This window comes from Salmo salar, chromosome 03 (genome assembly GCF_965601325.2).
Source record: "Salmo salar chromosome 03, fSalSal1, whole genome shotgun sequence".
NCBI classification, from domain to species: Eukaryota; Metazoa; Chordata; class Actinopteri; order Salmoniformes; family Salmonidae; genus Salmo; species Salmo salar.
This window is the reverse complement of record NC_138293.1, coordinates 71,218,042-71,241,922: the sequence shown is the minus strand read 5'-3', so window position 1 is coordinate 71,241,922 and position 23,881 is coordinate 71,218,042. Positions and strand designations below refer to the sequence as shown.

At 43.0% G+C, this 23,881-nt stretch overlaps 2 protein-coding genes and 1 non-coding gene across 11 annotated transcripts in view; 1 reads left to right on the top strand and 2 right to left on the bottom strand.

The window, feature by feature from the left end:
• The window catches only part of LOC106601392 (nucleosome-remodeling factor subunit BPTF), a 28,357-nt gene extending 23,388 nt beyond the window's left edge, over positions 1-4,969 (bottom strand). For all 8 annotated transcript variants that reach the window (XM_045715191.2, XM_045715188.2, XM_045715190.2 and 5 more), the window contains exons 1-3: positions 4,249-4,969; positions 1,703-2,525; positions 524-744 (exon numbers count right to left, since the gene is read on the bottom strand). In XM_045715191.2, the coding sequence (XP_045571147.1) occupies positions 524-744; positions 1,703-2,525; positions 4,249-4,729 (1,525 nt within the window). In that variant the 5' untranslated portion in view covers positions 4,730-4,969. The remainder of the gene's footprint in view (positions 1-523; positions 745-1,702; positions 2,526-4,248) is intronic.
• Positions 4,970-7,514: 2,545 nt separating this feature from the next.
• Positions 7,515-7,596, top strand: trnas-aga (transfer RNA serine (anticodon AGA)). Its single transcript has one exon. It is a non-coding gene; the product is annotated as a tRNA-Ser (tRNA).
• Positions 7,597-9,869: 2,273 nt separating this feature from the next.
• grb2 (growth factor receptor-bound protein 2) overlaps positions 9,870-23,881 on the bottom strand; it is a 63,892-nt gene continuing 49,880 nt past the window's right edge. The window contains exons 3-6 of one of the 2 annotated variants that reach the window (XM_014193565.3): positions 17,953-18,050; positions 13,158-13,280; positions 12,059-12,227; positions 9,870-11,733 (exon numbers count right to left, since the gene is read on the bottom strand). In XM_014193565.3, the coding sequence (XP_014049040.1) occupies positions 11,548-11,733; positions 12,059-12,227; positions 13,158-13,280; positions 17,953-18,050 (576 nt within the window). In that variant the 3' untranslated portion in view covers positions 9,870-11,547. The remainder of the gene's footprint in view (positions 11,734-12,058; positions 12,228-13,157; positions 13,281-17,952; positions 18,051-23,881) is intronic. The other variant, NM_001165306.1, reaches the window with a different exon arrangement.

Here is a 23,881-nt window from a genome sequence, read left to right as displayed (position 1 = left end):
AAATAAGAAAAACGCTGTTTGCATGATAAGTAAAAAGGCTGAGAAAGAAAGGGGAGTAGCAACATCTATGATGTTTGATGCTTTTTTATTGTCACATACACTGGACAGGTGCAGTGAAATGTGTTGTTTTACAGGGTCAGCCATAGTAGTACAGCACCCCTGGAGCAAATGAAGGTTAAGTGCCTTGCTCAAGAGCAGACAGATTTTTCACCTTATCGTCTCGGGTATTTGAACCAGCGACCTTTCAGTTACTGACCCAGCACTCTAACCGCTAGGCTACCTGTGGCCCTGACAGTTCTAATACATCAACCATCCTAATCATACTTCAGCACGAGGGAGAATGTACTCTCCTCACCAGAGATGTATTGGAATGTAATCGCACAGGAGCTACACAACATGTAGCCTAGGGGTCGTCATTGCCATTTCTATATTGACAATGCATAGAAGCCATGGACCAGCTAAAAATTCTTCAGTGTGACAGACCGTGATTCAGAGCGTCCAGCAGGTGGCTGTCTATCCTTACCGTTGGCTGCCGTGAGGAAGGCCTTGTTGTTGCCGCGGGCCTTGTTGGTGAGGTCCTCAGTGATGTCCATGTGAGTGTGCACCTCCTCGCTCATCTCCTCGAGGACGGCACACAGGTCGTTTTCCCAGTACTCCTTGTCTAGACACTCTATGAGCTCTCCCAGCTGGACCTTTGTGCTGTAGTACCAGATCTTCTTCTTCTCATGCTCCCCGTCCTCCTCACTGGAATAACAGGCCAACAACCATTATTACAGTTGTGACAAATAAGATGGAATATAATTGACAATTAGTTTGTTTATAAAAAACAGGTTCAAGGACCTTAATGAATACATCATGAGATGGCATCATTGTATGGCATATAATACTGCATGAGGCATCGTTAACCGGGACAGAAAGATATCTTAACTTCAAAGGAAAATCAACACTGAATGCAAATTGGCAATAAGCTTAAATTCCATTCGAACGCATGTTGTTTTCAGCCCCCTAATTCCTCTTTGTTTGCCTCTCGCAAGAGAGACCAATTACAAGCAATTGTGAAGACATGGAGGAGGCAACATGATGAACAAGTGGATACTCCAGCAGCAGTTCAGTACACTCTCAGGGGGGCTATGGCATCACAGCACAGGAGTTTCACCCTAACTAAGGGCACAATTAACAATCCCGGCACCCTCGCTGCGCTGGCTGATGTCTCAAACCGCCACTGATGATCCCTCTGGGACACAGCTTGTCAGATAGATCCCACTCTTCAGATTGAGTCATCGTTGAAATCAGCTACATTCTTCACACGCAGTGTTAATCCAGGCTGCTTCTACATGAATATGGGTGATTACCAACAACATCCAGCTACTAAAATTCAAGTTAAAAAGTATATGTTCCAAGTTGAAATCAGCCCTCTCAGGCAATCTGTGTCTACATAGTGTTCAGCAACAAAATGTGTATTATTCTATCCACAAGACATGACTGATGTTATACAAAGCAATTCAGCACTGGAAAAAAGTAATTCTGAAGGCAATCAATTAACTTGTTTTCAAGAACCTCAAGGACATACATCCACTCTCTGACTACATCACAAAACACAATGTATCACTCAGGTGAGATCACTCAGTATGGTACTGAGATGGTATATAATATTGTTGAAGTCACAACAAGGGAAGTGGGGTGGGGGCCAGTAATTACTTACACAATTATCCTCCGGTTTAGGAACCAGTATTGCCTCCGGTGGCGGTCGTAGCCGATGGGCTCCTGGCGGATGTAGGGTTTGCTCTTCTGCATCTCTGTCACACAGTCTGTGACCCCGGGCACCTTGTGTGCCACGCAGATCTCACACTGCCATTCGTCCTCCGGCACCTCTACCAGCGGCGGCTTCACACACTCCAGGTGGTAGACGGCAGAGCAGGTCTCACAGCACAACAGGTCCCCCAACCTGTGGCACACCCTGCAGTGGTCATCATACTGCACCACCCCCTCTGACATCAACTCCTCGCGGGCGATGTTGGTGGTGAGGAACTGATCCACCAAGAACTGCAGCACCTTGATCTTACTGTCCAGAGGGCCGTAGGGGTAGTCCTCCACCTCCTGGTAGGGCAGGACATGGTGGTACTCCTGGTCGCTCTCGCAGTAGGCACGGACCACCTCGGGCCACGTCATACCATCAATGAAGTAGAGGGTGGAGTTGACGCTGTCCTTGAGGTCAGCAGGACCGAACGTGGTGTTGGAGGTGTCCTCCTCACGCAGGATGGCCTTCAGCAGAGCTGTGTGGGTCTCTGCCATCAGTGTGCACTGCTCCTGGCCTACCAGCGCAGCACAGAAGTCCTCAAAGCGGAAGGGAGAGAGCCGCAGCACCGTGCTGAAGTTGCGCAGGACCTCGTAGATGGAGGACACGTTGAGCAGTTCCTCGCTGGGCACCATGAGGTCCTCAGAGGTTCTGGGCAGCTCCAGAGGAGGGATCTCCTTTTCCTCAAAGATGGGCGAGCGAGGGCAGTGCACCCGCGTCCTCTTCCGCCCTGCCAGACAGAGAGAGAGCAGTGAGTGCCATAATCTGTGATTTAAAGACTGCAATTTCAGTTTTAGTTAATCTGTAAATCATACATAAAACCCAGACAAAGCAGAATTACATTGTCTCAAAGGCTTAAATCATAGGTTAATGAAAATTCAAAGAAATAAGTTGAAGACAGAATTTACACAAGCGAACAAATGTTAGCCTTGGCCATGTAAAAGGAGAGTTCGCAAGTGTCTCTGAAATCTACTGCCACAGAAATATGTTTGATTCTTTATATTGGTGCCAGGTCCGCTTTAAAACAAATCAAGTCTTGGACTTGGCGAAACACTACACCAACTCAAAGTTGGCAAGGGTATTAAACCCAGGAACCAAGAAAATTGAGAGGGGTTATATTATTGCAATTGAGAAAGTCAAGAACAACAATTTAACATAATGGACATCCCCTTCAATGTAAAAAATGACTCCTTAAAATGGGTCTAATCCAAACACCGTGATAATGTTTTGCAACAGCAATATAAACATTACTTTTCTGCTATTCTACAGTTAAGTTTGGTATCTTTCTTACATTGTTTGCCAGTATCTTTCAAATTATACTTTCCGAAAATAATAATGAACTTTAATATAATCAAAATAGTTACTTATATCTATTGTGTAAGAAAATGTGCATCAAGTGTGTTGAAACAAAAATAACTTTTGCATTTAATTTCCAAAGTGTATAACATATTTCGGATCTTAAATAGTATAGATATTAATTTAACATTGAAATTAATAATTCCATTATGTATTTTGGGGAATGTCAAACATTATTGTGCTGCATCACTGAAACTTCTTCCTCACATAGTTACAACTGGTGAAATTGAGGGCGCTTATTTTCAAAACAATGGGCCACATGGTACCCTGTCCTGTCATTAGCTCGAGCTGATGTGGATTACTAGCAAGCTAGCTGGGTCCTCCAGGACAAGAGCACAAGCCCATGACATTGCTAACTAGCTAGCTTGAAGAACTTATCTGCTTCTCAGCTGTGAAAATAAACCTATGCTGGATATAAGAAGCTAATGATAAGTAAGAGTGGGCTAAAGAAAAACCCCAAGTTAATTAAGTCTCATTAATTTATACACACATTTGACAAAGTATTTAACTAGCTAGACATGCTAAGTAGCTATTCCCCTGCAAGGACATTATGCATCATCAAGTGTTGTTTTATAATACGAAACACTCCAGTTATTAGTGTATGTTACTCACTCTGGAATGTTAATATAATGTTGTTGGTCATTTTAGTTGTTTTCTAAATGATAAATCTGCATTCACAGCTGTTTAGCAGGTTCAGGCATTAGCTTGTTAGCCAAGCTTGCTAACGTTAGATAAGGTACGTTATAACTACCTAGCTATTGCAATAGCCAAGTCAGATCCAAAACTAGCAAACAATTAGAATAACATCTTGCACAATACTGTTAGTTAAAGATGTTTCAGAATTCAAAAATGTGCAATTCGGCTCTCGTGCACTGCCTAGATCGCTAAATGCAAAGCTTTCATTCCATCATCAACAATTTTGAACTCAAACTAGGCCTGTTTTTATACACAGTCAGTGCATTCTCCATTTTGAACAATACAGCTTCCTGCACTATAAGAACTAATGCCAATGAAAATATGCCCAGACAAATTATAATTAGTTACAATGTTTGTTTTCTAACATTCTCTAAGCAGCTTGATCAATATTGCGGGTTTACCCGGAGTGCTGCCATGAGTGCTCTGACTCAGAAAGCTGCTTTCAGTACAGTAGCTGGCATCATCATCATCCTCCTCGAGTATTTCCTCAAGCGGGTCTGACTCCACGTTGAGGGCCTCTTCTTCCTCGTCTGTTATCGTCTCTTCCTCTATCAACTCGTCCTCCTCAGATCTCAAACTCACAGCATCATCATCTTCATCACTTTCATGATCATCATAAACCACAGATCTAGCGATTGACCGTCTGCCCCTAGTACCTCTGCCACCACAACCTCTGCCTCTTCCCCTACCGCGAGATGATCCCACTTTCCTCCTGCCCCTAGATGAAGAGTTATTTCCCCTCTTGGGACTCTCAAAATCGACCTCGGCACTACCTCTCCCCTTTGCCCTCAACTCCCTCCTGGGTCTCAAGCCACGCTCCGGCTCGGATGAAGGCTCCTGCATCCGCAGGGTTTTGGGCGGCCTGCCTCTTTTCCCCCTCATTATATATAAAAGCTATTATTTTCAATTTCAATTTCTGCGTTTATTTAGCCTTCACAGAAACAAGAAAAACGGGTACCGCCAGAAAGCTTGATTTGCGTAGATTCCAAAGAAGTAGTCCCGTAAAGCCCCGGTCTCGGTTTACGTGAGAAAGCTCAAAACGAATGGCTGGCGTCCCGCTTCTGATCGGTCGCAGCCGCCATTTTTCTTCCTCTCCGACTACTGAAAACAGACCGAAGGCCCGGTGCTGATGTCACGTGGTGACTGTTCTTCCAGTACAGTAGACCTGAACAGGCAAAGTGATTTGTATATACATTGAGTCATTGCACTCTGAACTGAAGTTTGCAATTATTGCCGAATTGCAAAAAATAAAAAGACCGAAATGATGTTTTCTCAAGTAGGCTACAAACGTGTATTATGCATATCTATAAATGGGAAAAGGATATGATACCTAGCTTGTTTCCATCTTGCTTTTCAATTTTTTTAACTAACATTTGTTGCTATTTTCTAAAATTTCTGAAGTTATAATGTTCAATTATTATTTTGCCAATTTAAGCATATTCCTTCCTTTTTAATGTTCCTTCATACCCCTCCATGATTTTACTCCTAGAGTAAAAGTGAAGTAATTTTTAAAAATGTATTCTGCCAGGGTATGCGTTGGTAAATACAAAAGGTCTGATAATGCGGGTTTTTATGTTTAATTTGAAAGGGGTGATGATCAATCTTATCTTCCACCACAATTACTGAAATCCCATCATCAGAAGAGGTTATAATCTGTATCGGTCCGTGCTATACGGGATCATTGGGACGTCGCCAAACACCATTGACTTTGGTTAGGGATAAGTAAGGGATATGGTTAAGGTTAGGGTAATTAATCCTTTGTGATTAAGGTTAGGGTTTAGGGTAGGAATGTCCCAAAGATCCCGGATAGCACTGACCAATTTGTATAACTCATACTGTATATCACAAGATGGCTTGTTGGTGTTGCAATGTATCCAATCATAGACTTGTCTCCATCATAACATGACTATGTGTGATAACCTTATCGTAGTAACCAATGATGTACACTACCAGTCAACAGTTTGGACACACCTACTCATTCAAGGGCTTTTCTTTATTTTACTTTTTTCTACATTGTAGAATAATAGTGAAGACATCAAAACTATGAAATAACACATATGGAATCATACCTGGAATGCATTTCAATTAACAGGTGTGCCTTGTTAAAAGTTAATTTATGGAATTTCTTTCCTTCTTAATGCGTTTGAGCCAATCAGTTGTGTTGTGACAAGGTAGGCGTGGTATACAGAAGATAGCCCTATTTGGTAAAATAACAAGTCCAAATAAACAAAGACAAATGACAGTCCATCATTACTTGATGACATGAAGGTCAGTCAATGAGGAAAATGTCAAGAACTTTGAAAGTTTCTTCAAACGTAGTCGCAAAAACCATCAAGCTCTATAATGAAACTGACTCTCATGAGGACCGCCACAGGAAAGGAAGACCCAGAGTTACCTCTGATGCAGAGGATACGTTCATTAGAGTTACCAGCCTCAGAAATTGCAGCCCAAATAAATGCTTCACAGAGTTCAAGTAACAGACACATCTCAACATCAACTGTTCAGAGGAGACTATGTGAATCAGGCCTTCATTGTCGAATTGTTGCAAAGAAAGCACTACTAAAGGACACCAATAATAATAAGAAACATGCTTGGACCAAGAAACACAAACATTGGACATTAGACAGGTGGAAACCTGTACTTTGGTCTGATAAGTCCACATTTGAGATTTTTGGTTCCAACCGCTGTGTCTTTGTGAGATTCAGAATATGTGAAAGGATGATCTCCGCATGTGTGGTTCCCACCGTGAAGCATTGAGGAGGGGGTGTGATGGTGTTGGGGTGCTTTGCTGGTGACACTGTCTGTGATTTATTTAGCATTCAAGGCACACTTAACCAGAATGTCTACCACAGCATTCTGCAGCGATACGCCATCCCATCTGGTTTGCGGTTAGTGGGAATATCATTTGTTTTTCAACAGGACAATGACCCAAAACACACCTACAGGCTGTGTAAGGGCTATTTGACCAAGAATGAGAGTGATGGAGTGCTGCATCAGATGACCTGGCCTCCACAATAACCCGACCTCAACCCAATTGAGATGGTTTGGGATACATTGGACTGCAGAGTGAATGAAAAGCAGCCAACAAGCGCTCAGCATATGTGGGAACTTCAAGACTGTTGGAAAAGCATTCCTCATGAAGCTGGTTGAGAGAACACCAAGAGTGTGCAAAGCTGTCATCAAGGAGGCAAAGGGTGGCTACTTTGAAGAATCTCAAATAAGAAATATATTTAGATTTGTTTAACACATTTTTTGGTTATTACATGTTAACATATGTGTTATTTCATAGTTTTGATGTGTTCACTATTATTCTACAATGTAGAAAATAGTTTAAAAAAATAAAGAAAAACCCTTGAATTAGTAGGTGTGTCCACAATATAGATCATACCACCATGTATATGCATCATTGATCGTAACGGTACTGTCTGTATGTGTTACAATTTTCTCCAAAAGTGGACATTTCCTCATCGTCACGTTACGGCTGATGTTAAAATAGTCGCCTTAACCACTCGGCCACTACAACCTCATACCGTTTTGTTAAAAAATTACAATCAAGTTAATTACAAATTATTAGGCGGAAACTACATTTCATTGTAACACTTTCGATAAAAACTTGTTACACGTTGTCATATAGATTACACACATTTTTTGAAACGATTATTGTTAAGTTGTCGTGGCCGAGTGGTTAAGGCGATGGACTAGAAATCCATTGGGATCTTCCCGCGCAGGTTCGAATCCTGCCGACAACGGTCAAATTTTTTGTAGGTTGTTGCTAAAATCCATACAGTACACTGTCCAGTCTTGTGGTCGGGTCATAATTGAGTACAAATGCAGTGAGTTCATACAGGAAAAGGCAGCATTTACTAATTCATCTCGAATGATTCTTGCAACCGACATGTAACGACGCAAAAACTACACCGCATTATCGTAGTGATGCACTTTTACAAAATGTATTTTAACGTAATTTTTTAAAAGAAGCTTTGAAAACATTGCCATATGCATACTTTTATATGTAATAAATTGAAAACGGGGAAAAGATTAACATTATTATAGCGCCTTGCAGTGGTCGAACCGAATGGTGACATGAGGAAAACAAATTAATTTCAGATGATGATAATTGCCAGGAGGTGGCGATAATGCATTATGTCTACCAGAATAAACATTTCTGTCTTCAGGCAGGAATTGCAATCATACAAGGATGATTTTCTTTACCACAGACCTTTTAGTTGCGTCTGTGTTTGATTTAATGTAGTGGGTACAACAGATTTGTTTTCATATTGGAAACTATGTGTACCCATTAAAGGCATTGTAGAACAAACACCATGTTTTGGCATGCTTTTGATCTGACAGTCTGGATTGTATTGAGACATTTTGACAGTGTCATGGTGGTAATGTAAAAGTACACCATTGAGATATCTCAGTCTGATAAGTAACGGGGTGACTGGAGTACAAAGAATCCAATGCTTGCATTTCACAGACTATTTGCATGAGTTTCAGTAAGCTGGTGAACATCAGTGGTGTCGTTATTCCTATTTAAATATGATGACAGCATAAACAATAGCAGTGGGAAGATCTGGAAAGTTTTGGCTTCGAATACTACCTTCCAATAGTGGATCATGAACTGGTGTGACCCAGGGTGAGTGACAGGATGCCTCCCACATGGGTGTTTAACTTACTCACTACCCTTTGACTTTTAATCCAAGAGACGACAGCAATGTGAATCTATTGACTTGATCCTCTGAACAGGTGTCAGGGATGTTGGAAAATGTCTGGTGCCCATGGACCTCAGGTTTAATTTAATCTCCATACTACAACTGAGGCTTGTGTAGTGTATTACTGCTGTAGTTTAACCTGAGCATCCAATCAGTCCCTCCACCTGCCAAACCCGTACATTGAACACAGTAAAAAAAGATGCTCCAGTGGTGCCAAAAACACAGGCCCCACACATATTTCCACAAATGAAATAGGCCCCAGGAAGTATGACGTGTTATTTCAGTGTGTGTGTCAATGCTTCTAGATGTCTGAAGGAGAATACAAATATGTATTTCTCTGTACACACTCCCACACCTGCAAATGGATAAACTGACGCGCACCCACACCAAGCTAAGCAGAGAGAAACTGTACGTTGCATCTTAGCAAACAAACAATTAATAATTTATGTAAACACTTAATCATGCAATAACACACAGTGAATTGCATCAACATCTATAAAAATGTTTCCATGTTTTCAAAGCCAGCAAGTCCCTTAGTAGAAAATTTGACAGACAATTGATAATTTAATGGATCCTCAAATGGTGGGAGATAGGGACCCTGGGAGATTGCCTGACACATTTTTGGAGAAGACAGGTTTTGGTAAATGCTTGTGAAGTTCCCTGGCTATCTGGGACAACGTCATCAAATATGGCTGTTATATATTCATGCTGCTCACTTACATAATGTCTCTAGACTCCAGATCTGATGAGACTTCTTACAGTACATGACATCCTCAGACTACAATGAATTCCATGGACTGAGGATGGAGAGCACTTAATGTTCCCAGTCCGCTGTTTTGTTAAGAGTCCGTCAGTGGAAAGGCTGCCTGCATGTGATGCAATGTAGTCAGAAAGTGGCCAGATTGGTTGGAAGTGTTCAAGGGCTAAAAATAACAGAACACAAAAGCAGACAGTCCACCAGACCGAGGGTAATGGAATGTGTACATTTTCACCGGGCAGCAAACCCCTGTATGTACCAAGGACTAAAGGCTGTGCTTAAAGCCATCAGCTTCCTCTTCAAATGAAGCTTGTTCATGGCACCCAGAGGGACAGGAACTTGGCATTGGACATGCAGGGGAGCCTGATGTGTCAATATAGGTATTTATTTGTGATTCCTGTCTGATTCATGGCCGAACACTGCATGTCCCAGCCCCTACAGGTTGTCAGATGCAAAGCCAGGTAATGGGGTATTCATTTCTATACAGATGAATGTAGCCATCAAAAGGTTTGTTGAATCACAAGATGAAAAAATAACTATGCGACTATCCATGGACCGAACCACATGTTTTCTCTCTTTTTTATTTGTAGAATTGCATTTTAATTAATAAAAAAATAAAATAAAAAAGAAGCAAAAAAAATAACAGTATCAATAGGGAAGAAGGCAAGAAACACTTAAATAAGAAAAGTTCCATGTTGGGAAGGAGATGTGGGGTTGATGGGACAGGTTGGATTATGTACATGGTTTCTCACTGCAGGATTGATGGGCCCCACAAAGGGGCTCAAAGCAGCAGGTCGGAGACACTGAAACACCAGAGAGAAAGGCACTATCCAGAGAGAACAAAGAAACTAAACACACACAGAAAACAAACACCAGAAATCAAATGCTTAACATAAAAAGTGCTTGACACGCCACAGACAGAGAGAAAAACAACACTGGTAAAGCTGATCTCTCAACTCCTAGCATAAAAGACACTTAATTTTCTCAAACTGTTTCTCATGCCATCATGTGATTATCCAACTCACCTACTTGTTATGTGTGAGTCTAACAAGGAGGGGACTGTTAAAGTATGCGTGTGTGTGTGTGTGTTTGAATATGTATGTACTATATGCATATATTTCATACATCTCTCTATATAATTTTATATTGACACCATTACTAATTCAGCACTTCTCGGAAATCCCTTGCAGTTGTGTAGTTCAGTTCTCCGACCTTGCTTCCCTCATGTCAATGTCTATGGACTCAGTCAGCTACATTCACGGCCCAAGAGTAAAATGGCTGCAATAAATACATTGGCTTCAAAAGGTGGCTGGCCTTTTACAGGGTTTCATAATACAACAGCTCATGCAGCATACATGGCTCTACTCGCTGCTCGGCGTTAGCTTCCTGACACGATTGGTTTTGTTAAAAATAACAGATTATTCTCTCATTTATCAGACAAGGAAATGATTTCACGTTTTAAATATCATGCCATTTTATCTGAGAGCCCTCAAATAATCCAGGAAAAATTATACTGACAATTATACTGACAATTCAGCAAATCCCAGACCTTCTAGGTCTTATCCAGACTAACATTTTTTTTTAACATAATTTACAAATGGAAGAAACAATACAATTTGTGATGACTGGTAAAACACATACAAATATATAATATATATTCTTAAAAAATGGATTCTCTCTATACTGTAGGTGATTTATTTATACAGCCCTGGGCTGATGTACAATGCTCACATGCCAATGATCTTGGACTTGGTAACTTGCTGCAGATAACATCTGTATTTTTTTGTTATTTTTTCAATCATTTTTTAAAATATATGTACATGTCTTTTTATTTAAAACAGCGTTAGGATTTATTGGTATTTCATTTAGGTGATTAAAACATGCAGCAAAAAAGGAAAATAAACGCAGAATGTGAAGAAGTAGAGGAGAGGACAGAAGCAGCTGTGGGAGTCTAGGTATAGAATCATTCTCATTATCTTCACTTTTGGTGCACTATGCTTAGTTTCTCTGTGTTTTTTCCTCAATGACAGTTCAGTTCTGACTGAAGCGTTCACTACAGAGGCGAACATTCTCAGTGTTAAAAGTTGCCTTTGCTCAGCTGCCACCGACATGGTGATGCCTTCGACAGAACTACTCCTCCATTATTAATTCCTTGTTGCATTCTCCCTCTCTGCTCCTGATGTCTTCATGATGGGTTGAGGGGGGGGTATAGGGTAGTTGTTGATGTTTATTTACATGTTCCGGTTGACTGGTGTGACATAGTTGCGGGGGAACATGCCCGTCAGCCCGTGGCATCCTCCCTTCCACCAGTTAGGGTCAGAGTTGTCCAGGACCTGGATGAAGTCTCCGCGTCGGAATCCCAGCTCGCCATCCTCCTGGGGGTCAAAGTCAAAGAGCGCCTGTACATATGTGGGATGCTGTGGGCAGGGAGAGAGAAAGAGAGCAAAACAAATCCATGAGTCCCAGACATGTTAACACAGTCTGACAAAAGGACAAAGCCTCGGTTCTTCCCTGATTGGGTTTTCTGAACCAACCGTGACTCGTTGGTGAACTGAGCCAATGCCATCCAAAGGTTAGGCCGGCAGGATGAGGGACTGAGTCAGCAACTCTGGGGCCAATCTGTCTCTCTCAAAACTATTATTTTACGCTAATAACCTAGTTTGTCATTGTGACCATTAATTTTCCTACAAAGCAACACTGGTAAAGAGCCAGAGATTAAGGTTAAGGGGGATGTGTTCTCACCTGGGTGACCTGCTCAATGTCACGCAGGAAGATCTGTTGGTTGCGGGATACAGAGGTGGAGCGGTGGTAGTCCACCAGCTCGTTGAGCGAGTTGAACTTCACCACCCACAGGAAGTACTTTCCTGCCCCATCACGCAGGACTTTGAAGTGCTGAACGTCATTTCCAAACCTGAGGAGAAGGGGGACAGAGGAAGAGAACCATGGGTAGCTGGCCAGCAGCAGACAGTCAACAGACACAGAACTGCTGAAACAGGACAGAGAAAAGAGATCCCGACGGCCAAAGGAAATACATGTGGACATGTTCTCTTAGCAACACATTAGGAAGACAGACTGTCTCTATAACAGTGTGAACACAGGTCATGACCCCATGGATGGTAACGCTGCAGACAGAGAAAAACCAGCCTCTTCCACAGCCATCAGGGGGATTAGTCTCTACTAAGACAAACTCCTTGTTCTGCACTAGCGGTTCTGGGGTGTAATAACATCCGTTATTAGACCGTGGCAACAATGATGATTATGAACATGGTCTTTTGCCTGCAATGCAGTGAAGAAAACGACATGACAACAATAACGTCTAATGTAACTGGCCCCTCTAACAGTACAACTGGCCCCAGCTTGGCCCCCCCAGTTGAAATGGTCTAGAACCGCCACTGTTCTGTACTCAGAAGGCAATAGACGGGTGGAGTCACATAGTGATCACTCATTATCTTGAATTGTCTATCTACTTTACATAAAGACACTACAGCACCATGACAGCGAGGGCTGCTGAATTGAGCCTTTTTAAGTAAAGCAGAGTGGAAACAGACATGGGGAAATCAAAGAGTTTCAAAGCTGGAAAGAGAGAGCTGAAATCCTGCTGTAAAATGACCGTGAGTGAGCTGGAGTTAATGTTCATAGACACCAGGGGGCAGCACAGAAGAACACTGGGTAAAAAATAAAGTGCTAGTGCTGTAGTATATTTTAACACAGGAAGAGAAAGAAGAGAAACATAGCAGATGTTTGTGTCTGTTACCCAATACATTGTACGGTGCAGAGCAGTACCTCGCCCAAACATATGCAGAGCAGGGCTTCTAAACCTTTCGTGTGTGTGTTTACTTACTTGACAGAGAGGGAGAAGTCCCCTGGCGCACTCTCACTCTCTCGGATGAGGAAGGCCCCGTCGTGCCTCTGTTTGTTCAACATCTCCTCTGCCTTGGCACGGGGGATCTTGCCAAAGAACCACCTGGAGGAAGGGACAGCACCACACACACACACACACACACACACACACACACACACACACACACACACACACACACACACACACACACACACACACACACACACACACAGGGTCAGGGGAGAGAACACAGCCGGACCAGCATGAAACAAACAAATAGACATCTGCTCCCTCACGATCAGGGACGACACATGGTCATCTCCCACTGTTTAAAGTCCTGAGAGATTATACAGTATTTCAGATTAAGCCTCTGCCCCTCAGTCAACCGATTAATACTGCAGGTAGGAGAACCAGAACCGTGGGTGTTGTGTACAGTGGGGGCACAGGGGTTGAGGAGTGGGGATTGCGTGCTGTGCTGTTGAAGCAGAGCCCGTCTCACTCCCAGCAAGGTCTGTGATAGCAGCCCTGGCTGGGCCAATGGCAGCTGTAGCAGCAGGAGGCAAAGAGAGAGCGAGAGAGAGAAAGCATTCTCTCCGGTTAATTATTAACCAGAGCAGCCAGAGAGATGACATCTTGGCTCCTTTGCATGAAAGTGAAAAGCAATAATAAAGTGACCAAGACCTAATCCTCTTTGCATTTGTGCCCTCTATCGGCCGGCCTCCGCCTACAGTTCCCTGTCTGATAAAGGTGCCGGCAGAGCAATTAAAGCAGGCACGGAAAGAGCAGCCAGACTGGTTGCGTCACACACACACACACACACACACACACTACTATGCAGATATAAATGCCATTATGGAAAAGCAATCCAAAGCTATTTTGACTCACTTTAGCAGGCTCCCAATTTTGTTATTACTTACACCACTTCTACTATAAGCATGATCCAAAAGTTCCATATTTCATGGTCTGGTCTGTGAATACATACCGGGAGACGAAATGCAGAGGCACATTAACATCTAGCGTTGGCTGAAGCTACTGTACTGCATGTGGGTAGTTGCCATATGGCCAAAACAAAAGTGAACAAATGATTTATTCAAAAATGAAAGTAAAAAAAGATACTTTTTTTTAACTATGTCTAAACAATTCAAGATGTTCTGTGGCCACTTTTTATTTGAAATTTATATCCAATTTAATGAAACACTTCATGCATTAGTGCCTTGAATTTGTCCTCTGGTGTGACATAAGTAATACAAATATGATGGTTTAATGACTCTCAAATAGACAAGAAAAAGATTTTTACTAATTATCAGTTACTTTGTTTTTAAATCAGTAATCATATTCTGTTGAAAAACATTTATTTGTATAACGATGATAACCAATAGACAATACACAACAGGAAGTCCAATCTTACGGTTATAATGTAGTTTCTGACCGCTCTACAATGTAGCGGATCCTAATTAAAGGATTTAAAATGTACTCATTACAATTACAGGACCTCGAAAAAGTCCTGCACTGCTATTTTTCATCACTACCTCCCCAAGTCGGGAGTGGGTCATTTGCGAGCCTGTTGCCTTCCTTGGATGTGGAAGCCATTTCTTAGGCTCCAAGCCGGAATCTAACCCTGATTCCCCGTTACCCATGATCACCATGGTATGCACAGAAAGTACCATCGGAAATTGATAGGGCACACATTCAAATTAGATGTCAGCGCCACGAATGGCACGCCACCAGTCGAGATTAGAGAGTCACTAAAAGCCTTAGAGTACGCGCATGGATTTTAGGTCTGATAAATACACACATCCCAACGGTCAGCACTCGTTGGCATGTATTAGCTCTAGAACAGTTATCCAAGTAACGTTGGAGCGATCAAAGGAACTGATTTAAAATGAGCCATTGGCAGTTTCACTGTACCGGCCGTGTGAACTAAGCCGTGCATGGCTTAATCTTTGAGAGGAATATGCTACTGGCAGGATCACTCAGGTAGACCATCCACGTGCAGCGAGGTGCAGGGGCACAGTTATTCTCCCAAAGCCGTGGGAGCCCGAAGCACCACTTGAGAGGTGTTCTGTTGGAGGGTTTTTGGAGTATATTGCAGAATGGGGTTTGAGAAAGACAACGTGTCTCTAACACTGGTGGGTAATATATTGGAGGCAGGGTTAACAATCTCCAAAGGAGGCCCTGCCAATGGGGGCCTTCCCAGGGTGGATCATTGGTCAGGAGGAATTGGTGGGATAGACAAAGATGGATCAAGGGAATGAATGGTCTAATGCAGAGAGTGATAACAAGTAGTGGGAGCACCACAGCCAGTCCTCAATATCACGAGGGCCATGTTAAAGAACCAGGCTTTCCCAAGCGGCAGAGAGACCCAGATGCCGACGGAGCAATGGTCACCAGCAGGGATTGAGAACCAAGCGTGGTTGCAAAAGGATACTGCACAAATAGGGTACCACCAGAATCTATACTGAACAAAAACAAATGCAACATGTAAAGTGTTGGTCCTACTGAGCTGAAATAAAAGATCCCAGAAATATTCCAAATGCATAAAAGGTGTATTTCCCCCAAATGTTGAGCACAAATTTGTTTACATCCCTGTTAGTGAGCATTTCTACTTTGCCAAGATAATCCAGCCACCTGACAGGTGTGGCATATCAAGAAGCTGTTTAAACAGCATTATCATTACACAGGTGCACCTTGTGCTTGGGACTGTAAATGGCCACTAAAATGTGCAGTTTTGTCACACAACACAATGCCACAGATGTCTTAAGTTGAGGGAACGTGCAATTGGCATGCTGACTGCAGGAATGTCCAACAGAGCTGTTGCCAGAGAATTTCAAGTTAATTTATCTACCATAAGCCCGCACCCAAAGTCATTTTAGAGAATTTGTCAGTACGGTGGGGGGTTCAGTATGAGTTCAGACATTTCTAACATATACTGTTCTAATTTTTGTATTTTTTTTAATAAAAATGAAAGATCTCTCAAATGAAGTTTGATAACTTTACTTACATGTTTTAAGAAGACAAAAATAGTTGATAGAATATGTGAAAAGTACAGACTAAGCTTAATGGGTATCGAGTGTACCATGGGTGTTCCAAATAAGCCCACCTCTTAAATAATCAATTTGAATTAGATTAATGTAATCTCTCCCAAAGTTATAAAAATAAACTGATCATTATTATTCATCATGAAAGTAGCACTCATAACAGGGGGATGTCGTATCCACAGAGATCAATGGACTTAGTTTTTTGTTCTTGCCGACCAGCACACACCCGATTCAACTAATCATAGACTTCAATCAAGACATGATTAGTTGAATCATGTATGTTATTGCTTCGTTAGAACACAAACTTGAACCCACACTGGCCCTCTGTGGATAAGAAGTCATGCAACAAAGATCATAACACACACAACTTTCAATGAATTATCTGAAAGATGATTCACATTTGATGTACTGAAAAACAAATTTCAGTACAAGATACGAATCCTATATATCCCACCTCGCGCAGCAACACTGCCTGGCAGCAGAGCTCTGCGCACTGAGTGAAGCACTGAAGCCACTGCGCACAGACATGTCAGTCTAATTTACTTGAAAGTCTACAAAGTGACATAGGACAAAGTCTCACGTCAACTACCCATGTACTGTACCCAAAATAAGGCAGGCTAGTTGCTGCCTGGTGCCACTCCGTCACAGCTAGTCTATAAAGGGACAAACTCCAGCCCCACTACTACTGCCATGGGATCAGATCACAACTGCCCCCTACACTAAGGCTACAGCAAACTATATGGGGGAAGGACTAACAGCTGACCCACAGTCAGTTAGTGCAAGAGCTGAATGCTGCTACTGACATTGGATAATGGATTGATTTAGGCTAAATAGAGTTTCTCTTTCAGGTGTTCAAAGCACTTAAATAGTCAATCAATTGAGAACACTACATAGACACTGTCTTGTATTCATTATGCATTATCTATTCACTCTTTTTGATGATAATGGCATTAACTGTGATGTAACAGCATGGTACATTACTTGACAAGGGCAACTAAGACCTGTACACAGCATCACAGCCCAGCTGAACAGCAAGACCTTTCCTTTCCCCTTTGATGTGGCTATGAGTGGCAGCCCTGCTTTCTCTCTGCTCATTAACACAGACTATGGATCAGACGTTTCTCACTATCCAAGTCCAGGCATTAATCATCAAGAAATTGGCCCTGGAGCAGTTGCTAGCAGCTTATACCTGCACTATATATCTGCATCCACTGCAGGCCAGAGTGGGGGTGTGGGGCGGCAATCCACTGTACACAGACAGACAAAGCCTAGGCATGGCGTAGCTCCTTGGGACAGAGACAACCAGACCCAGCCCCCTCCATACACCAAAATCCCACCTGATAAAATCCCAGTGACAATGAAATAAGGGTCAATATTAAATAAGGGTCAATATTAAATTAAGTCTAAGAGGCCCAGAGCGCACTAATACAGAGAGCGCTAATCTGGCACTGTGTGCTCCAGAGGTAATATCCTCTAAGAATCCTCACAGTGCTTCAATGAACACACAGGGACAAGATTCCACTGTGGTGTCACTGGCCATTTCAGAACAGTACTCGGAGTTGACGGGACTGTTCTGTTCAATTCAGACAGTTGTTTCATAGTTCCAAATCAATGTGATACATTGAAGCTGTGGCCCAGTGTGACCTGGCAGTCATGATGAGTCCTGTTTGCCTATACCCCGAGTCAGCAACAATAAGCTGGAGAGATGAGTCCTCCTGAGTCATATTAGGAGTCTGGGTCAGGTGGTTCATACTTACGGATGTGCTTTCATCTCTATGTAGTTCTTGGGGATGAAGCCGTCTTTCCCGTTCAATTCTGCTTTGTACCAGTTCTGGTCACACTCTTCATTTAATACCTAGAGAAGGGAAGAGAGAGGTTAACAATATATCACATCTAGTAAACAGAGTACTTCTCTGGTCATTGAGAAGTGGGGCTGAAACGGTTTTGTATCCACTAAATGGGGCACAGCCATAAACGACAGATTGAGACACGTTTGACTGTTGTGAGTACACTCATTTACCAAGCAAGAAAGCCTCCATGAGGCCAGGCCAGCTGTGGGAGCACTCGTCTGAGAGACGTATGGTGGTTTGCAAGCACTGGTGCATGAGTGTGTCTAAGTTTGTGTGTGTGTGTGTGGCTGTTGTTGTTGAAAGACATGCACCTGTACACTGGTGCAGTTAGTCATGTACTGGTGCAGCTGTGTCATTGACTTGTTTATTATGTTATTGGCTTGTTTATTCCATGTGTAACTCTGTGTTGTTGTCTGTGTCACACTGCTTTGTTTTATCTTGGCCAGGTTGCAGTTGTAAATGAGAACTTGTTCTCAACTAGCCTACCTGGTTAAATAAAGGTGAAATAAAAAAATCAAATATAAAGCCTCTGGCTTGTGTACTCATAGTCAGATGAAAGAAACAGTCGTCATCAATTCTCACCAGGGTTCTGACTCACAGTAATATATTGACACGTCCCACTCAAAAAAAAGATATTCCAATCACCATCTTCCTTCTGGCTTCAGTAGAGCCTTTCCATTTCAGAAGAAATATGAGTCATACTAGATATAGTATAGAATACACAGGTATTTCAATGTGATATGCTGACCACAGGCTTCAGTGTTGGGACACACTTCAAGGCCTCTGCTAGGTGTTGAAACACCTTTAAACAAACCATACTTTACAATTTGTGTTCAAGGGAGGAACTAGGCCTAAATCTTTTTGTCTGCAAAAAAAGTGTTGAGGAAATGGAGTGTGCAACATCCTTCCTGTGCACAGAGCACTGGAAGAGAGAGAGCGAGAGATAGAAAGGAAAGTGAGGCAGAGTGGGTGTGCCACCACTGTCACAACAGAGGGTTCTTAAAGCCTGCAAGGCTTTTTGGGCGACCTGACCAAATTCACATTGAAATATGTGTTATAGATCTGTCATTCACATTGAAAGCAAGTCTAAGAAGCAGGAGATCTGTTCTATATGCGTTATTTCTATGCTGCCCGTGCTTAAGTTTAGTTTTTTGCGTCTTTTACGTTCGGTTTTGTACACCAACTTCAAACAGCTGACAAAACAATGTTTTTGGTTATGGAAAATATATTTTACAGAGGTTTAGATGGTACAATGACTATCTACACTATACTTGCTTGTTTTGTCACAAAAACTGAAATTAGGCAAGCTACCAGAATTTTAGCAACCAGGAAAAGCTGGAGCGATTTCGGCATATTGCATCTATCTTTAAACCTAACCTGAAATACCCAAGGGGCGGTTGCATTGCATGCAGAATCAAACTCTTTTTTGATTTACATAGATAGCTGACAGGTGAGGCAGTGATGATAAACTAAGTAACTCAACTAAAGCACCTGAATCCTTCGCAGATAGTGGTTTAGTGTTTAGTGTCTGCGGGTTCACATAACTTGGTCACACAGACCACATCAGTGTGTGAATTGGCCTGGAGGACCTGTGAGAAGAGGGGCGACAGATTGACTGAAGGCTGTAGTCTCTCAGCACCTCAACCACATCCAGCAACAAGATGGCTTCTTAAGCCCCTCTCAAACACAATACAGGCTCTGATCCATAGAGCTATAAAATGATCTTCCAACTGTCGGATAAGAGGGTTGGTCCGGGTGAGATTGATTTCTCCCTTTTCTCACACAGACATACAGTAATTTACACAGTAGGCGTGTAGTACCCCTAGAGGGGAAGGCTGACTGGTACAGCACAGTTTAGTTGGTAGGCTGTGTTGTACAGTGAGTAGTGCAGCAGTACAGAGGGCTTCTGATCACAGAGTATTGATCTATGCTTCAACACAGCGGTTGGGAAACATCTCCATAATGCATACACAACCATGTACATGCAGCTAGACATGTTTTCTATCAGGTATCATTTCACATTGTTCATAAAAGAAAAGCTGCAGCTAGGGTAGAGAGGAAGAACCTACTCATGTCACAACATCTATCTGTCATAGCCCTATCTAACCAGAAACTACAGATATGCTTCAACTTTCAGTGTCTTTTAATCCCACCCCATCCTGTAAGAGTCAACTTTTTCAGAAGAGCTCAGTCTCGTTCTACTTTGGTGTGTAGTGTTGATCTGAAGCCCACGCAAGCAACCAGTCCCCCTGGTGGTAAAAAACACTATGGCTTAGTGGAAAGAGGCAAGCAGGAGACAACTGAAACAGGAGTCATGTAAGACTATGTCGAGGCATCCCAGGCCATCAGTGTCAGTAGTACAGTGTCAGTGGTGAGATTGCCATTAGGCCAATCCACTCTTTCCACCACACCCTTCTACTTCTCAAAGCCCTGATGAGATGATGGGGTCTGGCAATTTTCCCCCCAGCTGTTCACTGGCCTCAGTGCTCTCTGACCTCTCTGCTCCAGCTAGCCTGCAGCACACCAGCTGTCACTGTGGAACCACAGCCACTATGGCACAAGTGACACAATTACAGAGGGGGGAAGGAGGGAGGAGTCCATGCCTGTGGCACTATGATAATGTGAGTGAATGTGAATAGGTTGTGAGGAGCACAGGGGGGAGACGGGCACAGTGATGGAAGAGTATGCCTGTGGCAGTGTGTGTGTGTGTGTGTGTGTGTGTGTGTGTGTGTGTGTGGTCTTACAATTGGTGGGGCAATGCAGGCAGGCAGCCTCTGGGCGTGACTGATTGCACATGTGTAGACGTGGCAGACATGCGGTCTGGAACTCTGAACTCCAGGTTATCTCTACATCTTATTACAAACACAAACACTATACTCCACCTTAGTCTCATCACCTACACAGTTCACGACTTAGCTATCTACCTCAAACATAACAGCTCACAGACACTCCTTCATGTTCTCTTGCAGATATTACAACAGGCTTGGAATTTTGTGATTATAGGGGTAAGGCCATTTGCCCAATCTGCCAGGGCACCAAGGCCATTAACCAAAATAGTCAATTAAATTGATTTGAAAACCAAAAAACAACTGTTCTCTTAAGAAAAGCATAAGTGTATGTAAATGTAAATAAAACACTAGCCTACATGTCAAAGTGTAGGTGATAGCCTGCGTATTGGCTACAGCCCGTCATGTCCAGACCAAAGCTGACATGAGGCGCCTGAAAATGTAACCAATCTTTAAATTAGACTTTTACTCACACACACACGGCTAAACACCAGTCATGTTCGACAAATATAATGTAGGATCATTATTAATATCTAAAGGCTTGATAATGTCGATATATATATATATATATATATATATATATATATATATATATATATATATATATATATATATATAAATAACTCAGCAAAAAAAGAAACGTCCTCTCACTGTCAACTGTGTTTATTCTCAGCAAACTTAACATGTGTAAATATTTGTATGAACATAAAAATATTCAACAACAGATATAAACTGAACAAGTTCCACAGACATGTGACTAACAGAAAAGGAATAATGTGTCCCTGAACAAAGGGGGGGGGGGGGGGGGGGGGTCGAAATCAAAAGTAACAGCCAGAATCTGGTGTGGTACTGCAGTGCATCTCCTCCTCATGGACTGCACCAGATTTGCCAGTTCTTGCTGTGAGATGTTACCCACACTCTTCCACCAAGGCACCTGCAAGTTCCCGGATATTTCTGGGGGGAATGGCCCTGGCCCTCACCTTCCGATCCAACAGGTCTCAGATGTGCTCAATGGGATTGAGATCCGGGCTCTTCGCTGGCCATGGCAGAACACTGACATTCCTGTCTTGCAGGAAATCACGCACAGAACGAGCAGTATGGCTGGTGGCATTGTCATGCTGGAGGGTTATGTCAGGATGAGCCTGCAGGAAGGGTACCACATGAGGGATGAAGATGTCTTCCCTGTAACGCACAGCGTTGAGATTGCCCGCAATGACAAGCTCAGTTTGATGATGCTGTGACACACCGCCCCAGACCATGACGGACCCTCCACCTCCAAATCGATCCCGCTCCAGAGTACAGGCCTCGGTGTAACGCCCATTCCTTCGACGATAAACGCAAATCCGACCATCACCTCTGGTGAGACAAAACTGCGACTCATCAGTGAAGAGCACTTTTTGCCAGTCTTGTCTGGTCCAGGGACGGTGGGTTTGTGCCCATAGGCGACGTTGTTGCCGGTGATGTCTGGTGAGGACCTGCCTTACAACAGGCCTATAAGACCTCAGTCCAGCCTCTCTCAGCCTATTGCGGACAGTCTGAGCACTGATGGAGGGATTGTGTACCTGTCCCGCAGGTGTGATGTTAGGATGTACCGATCCTGTGCAGGTGGTGTTACATGTGGTCTGCCACTGCGAGGACGATCAGCTGTCCACCCTGTCTCTCTGTAGTGCTGTCTTAGGCGTCTCACAGTACGGACATTGCAATTTATTGCCGTGGCCACCTCTGCAGTCCTCATGCCTCCTTGCAGCATGCCTAAGGCACATTCGCGCAGATGAGCAGGGACCCTGGGCGTCTTTCTTTTGGTGTTTTTCAGAGTCCGTAGAAAGGCCGCTTTAGTGTCCTAAGTTTTCATAACTGTGACCTTAATTGCCCACCGTCTGTAAGCTGTTAGTGTCTTAACGACCGTTCCACGGGTGCATGGTCATTAATTGTTTATAGTTCATTGAACAAGCATGGGAAACAGTGTTTAAACCCTTTACAATTTAGATCTGTGAAGTTATTTAGATTTTTACGAATTTTCTTTGAAAGACAGGGTCCTGAAAATGGGACGTTACTTTTGTATATATAAATATGAACTCAGCAAAAAAGTATGTGGACACCCCTTCAAATTAGTGGATTTGGCTATTACAGCCAACCCAGTTGCTGACCCGTGTATAAAATCGAGCACACCGCCATGCAATCTCCATAGACAGACATTGGCCTTACTGAAGACCTCAGTGACTTTCAATGTAGCAGCGTCATAGGATGCCACCTTTCCAACAGGTCAGTTTGTTAAAATTCTGCCCTGCTAGAGCTGTCCCGGTCAACTGTAACTGCTGTTATTATGGCATGGAAACGTCTTGGAGCAACAACGGCTCAGCCGCAAAGTGGTAGGCCACACAAGCTCACAGAACGGGACCACCAAGTGCGGAAGCGCGTAAAAATAGCCTGTCCTTGGTTTTAACACTCACTACCAAGTTCCAAACTGCCTCTGGAAGAAACGTCTTCACAAGAACTGTTCGCCGGGAGCTTCATGGCAAAGCAGCCGCACACAAGCCTAAGATTACCATGCGCAATGCCAAGCGTCGGCTGGAGTGGTGTCAAGCTCACCGCCATTGGACTCTGGGGCAGTGGAAACACGTTCTCTGGAGTGATGAATCACACTTCACCACCTGGCAGTCCGACGGACGTATCTGGGTTTGGGGGATTCCAGGAAAACGCCACCTGCCCCAATGCATAGAGCCAACTAGAGGTCGACCGATGATGATTTTTCAACGCCGGTACCGATTATTGGAGGGCCAAAAAAGCCGCTCCCGATTATTGGTGGGCCAAAACAAAGCCGATACCGATTAATCAGCCGATTTATTTGTAATAATGACAATTACAACAATACTGAATCAACACTTATTTTAACTTAATATAATGCATCAATAAAATCAATTTAGCCTAGAATAAATAATGAAACATGTTTAATTTGGTTTAAATAATGCAAAAACAAACTGTTGGAGAAGAAAGTAAAAGTGCAATATGTGTCATGTAAAAAAGATAACTTTTAAGTTCCTTGCTCAGAA